The 7519-nt window shown below is 44.8% G+C and overlaps 1 protein-coding gene across 1 annotated transcript in view; it reads left to right on the forward strand.

Moving 5' to 3' along the window:
• The window catches only part of EPHB1 (EPH receptor B1), a 283401-nt gene extending 276283 nt beyond the window's left edge, over positions 1 to 7118 (forward strand). The window contains exons 15-16 of the mRNA XM_006759807.2: positions 2193 to 2348; positions 5657 to 7118. Of these exons, the coding sequence (XP_006759870.2) occupies positions 2193 to 2348; positions 5657 to 5765 (265 nt within the window). The 3' untranslated portion in view covers positions 5766 to 7118. The remainder of the gene's footprint in view (positions 1 to 2192; positions 2349 to 5656) is intronic.
• Positions 7119 to 7519: the final 401 nt, after the last annotated feature.

The following is a 7519-nucleotide window of genomic DNA, read 5'->3' on the forward strand; positions in this document are numbered from 1 at the left end:
GGCTAGACCAAGCCTGTCAAACTCAAAGGCTAACACGGGCCAAATAAGCAAGGTTTAAGTTTATGTGGTCCACAAAAATATCAAAAGTTTCAATTTTCATAGAAAGATAGGTTTATTTCGATAGAGACATGCTGAAAACAAAGGGCTGAAATAAATGAGTACTCGTTAACATAATAGAACATTTTAATAAAAATATTTTTTCTTGAACATTAACTTATCAGACACTGAATAACTACACAAATTAATAAGCGTAATGCAAATAAACCTATTTTTCTTGTTCTCTGAAAGTGAAATATTTCCTGTTGCGCACACCAAACAAGTCAGTACAAGACTAATGGCATGGCAATCGGCTGCTAAAATATTCGCTGCTAGTATTAGTGGAGAGAAATGGTGTGCCTGCACGTAAGGTGTGTAAGAGAAATGAATGCCACACAATTATAGTAATCAGTCATAACAACGAACATTGTAGTTCGTTATTAATAATGTATAATAGGATATTATAAAAATTAAGTCACAAAATTTTTATTAAAACGTTTCGTACATACCATTATATTGGCTAGGCTGCAAAAATATTCATTGTGGGCTATGAGTTTGACATGCTTGCTGTGTAGACAGATGTTAAGAAACCTGTCTAGGTCCCTACCTCCCATTGGCTTTAGATGGTCTGGGCACTGGGTTCTCTAACAGTTGAGCATATCTGATCTGCTTGGTATGAGGCCCCACTTCTGGGCCATCCTGTTTCCAGAAGGTACCCTTTCTGTTAACCACACCAGTCTGTTAGGCAGGTGGAGCTGTAGACCTGGAACCTTGGCCAACCTATTATTAAGCAAAGGCCCTGATTGCTAGGGGACAAAGATACAAAGCAATGGGATTTGTTATGAGCAAATGAACAGAATAACTGTCAAGTACTGTCAGCAACTATCAGTTGTACATTTGCAGGGTTAACTCACTTATTATTCATCATTTTAACCAAAGTTTATTGGGTTAAGCACTGTGTCCATTGCTGGCACTACAGAATGACTAAGGTAGACATGGTCCCCGCCCTCGTGAAGCTTTGAGTCATTTAAATAATCACCCAAAGATCAGTGTGGCAGGCAGGTAGGTGCCTGATGCTTGGAGAGCATCTACCTTCCTCTGTTGTTAGGGAGACATCCCTGATGACAGCTGAAGAGAGGGGGTGCATTAACAGAATGAAAGGAATATGGGACTTGAGGGGCCAGGGTACAGCATGTACAAAGGCCTGAGGGTGGAAAGGACAGGGCTAGTGCGTGGAGTACAGTTTGTGAGGGGGCAGGTTGGTGGCTAAGGCTGGTGAGGTGGGCGAGGGCCAGACACTCAGAACCTTTAGGTCCTGCTAAGAATTCTGGGCTTGATTTTCAGATTAATGAGCATCCCTTAAAGCAGCAGTCGCCAACCGGTGGTCCGTGAGGTCCGAAAGGTCGGCGACCACTGCCTTTGAGGGTTTGACTTGAATCAGGAACAGGTGAGGGTTATTGACATAATCACATCTGCATTTGTAAGAAAGAGCATCAGGCAACAGTGTGGAACTTAGGTTGAGGGGAACAAGCATGCACGAAGAAAGAGCACTACAATAATGACAGAGAAGGTAGGGTCTTAAGTCAGGGGAATGGTGTGGAAAGAAGTGGATGAGTTTGAACGATTTTGAAGGTCAAACCTTTGGTATCTAAGTAAATCTGACTTGGTAAAGGATTGGGCATTGGTGCTGAAGATGTGTCAAGAAGGTTCCAGATTGGGTACCTGGGTGTCTGCTTTGAGGATGTGCCAGGGAAGATCAGTGGTGGGCCCTTCTGCTCCATTTATTTCAATTAGCTGAGGACAAAACCAGAAAGCCAAATGTTAACAATAGATTTGGGGAGGTGGCAGTGAACTGTATATATTTTTAAAAGCTCTTAGATTTCAGTTTACAAGGGAGTCCTGAGCCTTCCCTTCCCTTTATACTGCATGCTGGTCAATGAGCCTGTCTGTGCTGACGTGTGGCAGTGCCCAGAGGCAGAGGGACTAGCCACCTGGCCCCGAGAAGCCATGCCAACTCAGGAACCTGGAAGGAAGGGTCAGCACAGGGCTCCACTGTCAAGGATGTGCCACCCCACGTGGAGTCTGCCGTTACCCGGCGCGTGGCTCTCCGCACACTGCTGCAGCTGTGAAGTCACCTGCTCCTCTCTGTCTCGCAGGCCTTCCCAGCCCCTGCTAGACCGCTCTATCCCAGACTTCACGGCCTTTACCACCGTGGATGACTGGCTCAGTGCCATCAAAATGGTTCAGTACAGGGACAGCTTCCTCACCGCCGGCTTCACCTCCCTCCAGCTGGTCACCCAGATGACATCAGAGTAAGTGATGAGAATCGTCTCTGTCCAGCCTGTGGGTGGGGGTCAAGGTTCCTTCCCTGCCATTGTCCTTGGTACCAGTCCTAACTTCTGGCTTCAGCTCCAGATCTCCTCTCTGAATGGAACCAGGCTTGGTGGGGGCACACCTTGGAAAAAAAGGAGGCAAGGCTGAAGGTGGGGAGGCTGAGATGGTTCTGGGCCCCAAATGAGCGTTATTCAGTCATTGCCATATGTCATTTGCCTAATCACCAAGAGTCGCTCCTCCCTTTAAGTTTTTAAACTCAGCCTATCAAAGGGAGCATCCAGATGGAAAGAACACAACCAGCCAGCACTTTAACAACATGCAGGCAGAGGCACGGCCCTGACGCAGCAACAGCTGCAGATGTGGGGGAGCTTGTTCGTACCTACATAGCACTTGTAAATAAGTATACATTTCCACCCCCCACAAATCACTTACCAGTCTGCAGCGCCCAAAGGACTCTGGAGGGATACAAAACCCAACATTATTCAGATAAAATGAGAGCCAGAAAGGGTCTTAAAGATCCATGCAGTCCATCATTTCACCAGGAATGTTCTGAGTAGCACCTGTTCTGGGAAATGCTAATAGGTTCTCCTTGGAAAAAAGGTCCCCCGGTCAAATAAATTTGGGAAATGCCGCACACTTTATCACTCTCTTGGCGATTCAGGACACACATTAGTATTGTAAAGGCCATGAGAAATCCTGAAATAAAGAAACCCATTTAAAATTATTCAACACCATGGAGCCACATTTTTGAGAGACAGGGTTTGTGGAACTATAGTTTGAGAAATATTTATGTAATTCCACCCCTTTCATTCAGCAGGTTCAGAAAGTGGGTGAAGTCAGTTCCTGAAGATTCTAGCTCATGAGTGGCAGAGCAGGCCTAATGCCTGCGTTCCTGACTGCCAGCTCCATATCCTTCTCCTAGTCCAGCCCAGGGCCACAGCAGCACCCATACTTCACTGCACACTAGAATCACCTGGGACTCTTTAAAGGGACCAATACCTGATATTGTAACTTCGTTGGGATTTTAAAAACTGCCCAAGTGATCCTATAATGCAGTCAAGTTTGGGAACCACTGAACTAGTTGGTCTAAAATCGGTCAAATTTTGAATACACACCCATGCACATACACACACACATAACCCAGAGGGGACCTCACTGGCTGCCCAGACTAAAACATGTACTGACAGCACTGGGTTTGGTGGTCTGTAACACACATTTTCCATGGTAGAGGATCGATCAGTCCACAAGAAGCTGGAAACATTTACTGATCACCTGTTTTGTGTCGGGCACAGAGGTCGTTGTGGGGCTACCCTCCTAGGGCAGGCCAGTGGCTGAGTCCCACGGGAGGGAGTGGTCACCTACACCCAGCAATTGAGCCCCAGAGCGACGGCTTCTGAATACTCGGCCTCGGTCCCCCACTCCTTCTTTGCAGTCCATCTTCCTAGAGTCCAGCTCCACCTCTCTGGGGTTCATTCTTGCCAGAAATGATGGCACCTCCACCTCCTCCAGGGAGGTGACTTGAATGAGCATCTCGTCTTGGATCCACTAAACTTCAGACTTCACTTTTTAAAATTGTCAGACACCAAAAATAAAACAGAAGCATTGACTGGTGAAAAACCAGCTTCTCAATCTCGCAGAATTAAAGCGGATGGTGCAGATGATTGGGGGCCTGGATGCAGGGACCGAAGTGGGTGTTCATGAAGACGAGGCTACTCCTGCTTCCCCTAGATGAGTATGAGGGCAGTCATCACCTGATCACCTACAAACAGAAGGAATCAAGGGGAATAATTTCCCGAGTCTGAGAATAGCCACCATGAAAAGAACAAAGGAAAGTGAAACCTAAAATTAAGGAATTTAATTTAGTTCAGAGTAAAAATGTCCACACACTATTGCAGCAATTTAGTTTATCTTCTGGGAGATAGAAGATGGAAAAAGAATATGAGCAACTAAATAAATAGGTTGCAGGACAATTTGTGAATTTAAAATTCAAGTACACCTCCCAAACATGTTACATGTTTGCTAAAAAGACACGGGCAATTTAATCATCTAACCTGCTGCAGCCTGTGGGGCACTGACCACCTGCTGAAAGGAGGGGGATCAGGAAAGCAGTGGCACAGTGGGTGGAAGTCCAGCACAGGGTCCTCCTCCGGGGTCAAGTGCACAGTGTACAAAGTGAGCTGCTGTGCTGGAGACCCAGAGCTTTGGGGGGAGTACAGGTAGCACCTTAGAAGAGTTTGAGAGCAGCCCAGCAGGGTAGCTGAGGCCCAGTGGTCTTGAATTTGAACCCCAGCTCCCTGAATGCTCCCCCACTGTGTCATCTAGAGCATGTTACTTAACTTCTCTGAGCCATAGTTGCCTTGTCTATAAATATGTCTATAATAGTGCCCATCTCATTGGTTTGTGGCAAGTGGAATAGCACATGCAAAGCACTTGGCCTACTGCCTATTTCCTTCCCTACAGGATGCACAGGAGAAATGATTGCTCTTAAAGTATTATCATTGAATTTAAATGGTTTGTCGATTTTTACAAAATGCTTCCATAGGTATGAATGAGTTAGTATATGGCACTTGAAAAGTACTCAAGCGCTGTCATGTTATTATTATTAAGGAAAGAAGCATGGGTCTCCCCAAAGTCAAATATAAGCCATGAACTTGTTCATATTAAGACTCATAGCTCAAAGATGAATCCATACCAAATCCCTATCCTAAACATAGTCCTTGGATTCCTACTTGGACAGATATTTGAAAGTTAAACCTTTGAGATCACCCTTCTTAAAAATGTATGATATTAAAATTCAAACAGAGGCACAAAATGGAAACTGGGAGGGGGAAGATCAGAAAACCAAGCAAGCCCCACATCCTTTCAGTCACAGCAGGTGATCACTAATTTAGCCAGAAAGCCACAGAATACCTGAAGCCCCATACAACATGTGCTGGGGGTGTTGAAAAACAAAACAAAACAAAACAAAACAGAGGAAACTTGAAAACCACCTAGAGTCATGGACACAATGAAGGGGCTGCTCCAGATCCTTCCAGGATTATCCAAATTGGAGGGAGCATTGGAGACAAGGTCTACTCCATGGAGAGAGTGAAGTTCAGTAAGGAAATATCCAGGTAGGCATTTGCTAAAGACTCTTAAACTTGGGATCCTTGGATTTTAAACATTTTCACTTACCTACCCAACTTCTTGGATCTTCAACACTTTTATTTGCTTTCTATGATGAATTTTGATCTCTGAAAAGCTGCTGTAACATTAAAGTGCCTTCTTTTGTGTTTTCCCCTCCTAGAGACCTCCTGAGAATAGGGGTCACCTTGGCAGGTCACCAGAAGAAGATCCTGAACAGCATTCATTCTATGAGGGTCCAGATGAGTCAGCCACCAACGGCAATGGCATGAGAACTCTCATTTTCTGGGGGAAGGAGAGGAAGAAAAAGGACCAGACTCAAGGGGGAGCCAGAGGTTGAACACTGTGGAATGTTCTGGAGAGATTGGCTTCTCCATTGAGAAATGTGTCACATATGTGAAGAAAAAACTGGACCTGCTCCTCATAGTCAACCTTCATTTCTCAGTGACAGAAGCATGTTTATGATGCCGTGGGAAACGAAATAGATAATAAAAATATGAAGAGGTGATGTTCAGCGGAAGTGAAGACACAAGAATATGCATCAGGGTTTCAAGGTCTACAATAGTGAACTCAGCTCCCCCCTCAGTGGGCTGGAGTCATCTGTCCACAGGAAGGAAGGGAAGGAGGTGGAGGGAAGAAACAGAGCAGCGTTCCATTTTCTTCCTCGCCAATGACATTCTTTTCTTTTCTCCTTCTGTACTCCTCCCCAAGAGTCCTCTCCCTTCTCCCACATCCATTTCCCTTTGCTCACGACTCATGTAGGGAAGTTTCTTCAAACCAACCCCAGCTCCTGAGTCTCCAGATGTCGTTCTGTCAGTTGCCAAAGGACTTTGCTGACCACTGCATGGGGGATCCGACCAATTCAATTAATGTCTTCATATTGAAGAAGAGATGTACCTTCAATTGAAAACCTTGTTTTTCTTTTGTTTGCATTTTCTGCAAAAAGGGAAAAGAAACCACAAATTGGAAAAGAAAAAAAAAAGAAAACCTGTTTCCATGTGTGCGTGAGCACACATATGTACGTCTGTGTTCTAAGATGACTGTGCTTGTTCGTAACAGATGCAAACAAAGGTCTAGGAAGTCTTGGCCTGGAAAATTCGAAGGGTTAGGAACGTATTGTTGGTTTTGGTTTTCTGATTGGCCCAGGTGGCCTATTGGCTCAATGGGGAGAGGGTAGGAAGAAAAATAAAATGAAATTGGGGGAAAACTCTCAAGAGCTTGCAAATTCAGACAGGAAACAGGTGAGTGGTTTGAATTGGATGCAGTGTGGGCCATTCTAGAATGATACTGACTGATTAATTATTCTTGGTAACATCTGAAGAGAAGGAGAAGGAAAGTGTGTCTGGAGAATGTTCTTCCACATCCTGGAATCTGCAATTTAAGAGGTGGCAAGGGAGGAGTCTTCTTACCTTACCCGTGGACTGGCTTAAGCCGTATGGCGTCCGAGGAATGTTTCAAGTGTGTCTGTGTCTCTCTGCATTCCTTCTGTACCTCATTGTTCGATTCACTTTTGTAAATTCCACCTAACATTTAAATATTTTTAATTTCTCCTTTTACCTTAATCTCCTTGCTAATTTTATCTGTCTAATTAAAATGAGCAGAAGCATGTCTGGGTTTACATAGAATGGTGTCAGAGCATGTGTTCCTGGACCCCACGGGGTCTGTGCCCAAGTGATGGGAGAATCCTTAGCAAACATTTTTCTTCCCCCTAATGGAAGGGAGGGTACACATCCGGATCCTGTGACTCCTGAGAAGCAGAATCTATTGAAATCAGTCTCACGGTTGTGACCCAAAGGAAGAACCAAATAAATAAGTGGCTCTTAAGTCTCAAACATGCACCTTTAAGAAGTCACTGGGAAATAAACATAAACAATCACCAGTAAGACATCATCAGCCCTGCTTTCAGTTCACACACTGCATTTGAGAAGTTCACATCCAGGCCAATTTAGGAAGAGCCACTACAGACTATTGTGGTGTGTCTGGGCACATGCATTTGGAGGGGAGGGTTGTGAGGCAATTAAGAGGA

This window comes from Myotis davidii, unplaced genomic scaffold (assembly GCF_000327345.1).
Source record: "Myotis davidii unplaced genomic scaffold, ASM32734v1 scaffold415, whole genome shotgun sequence".
Taxonomy (NCBI): Eukaryota; Metazoa; Chordata; class Mammalia; order Chiroptera; family Vespertilionidae; genus Myotis; species Myotis davidii.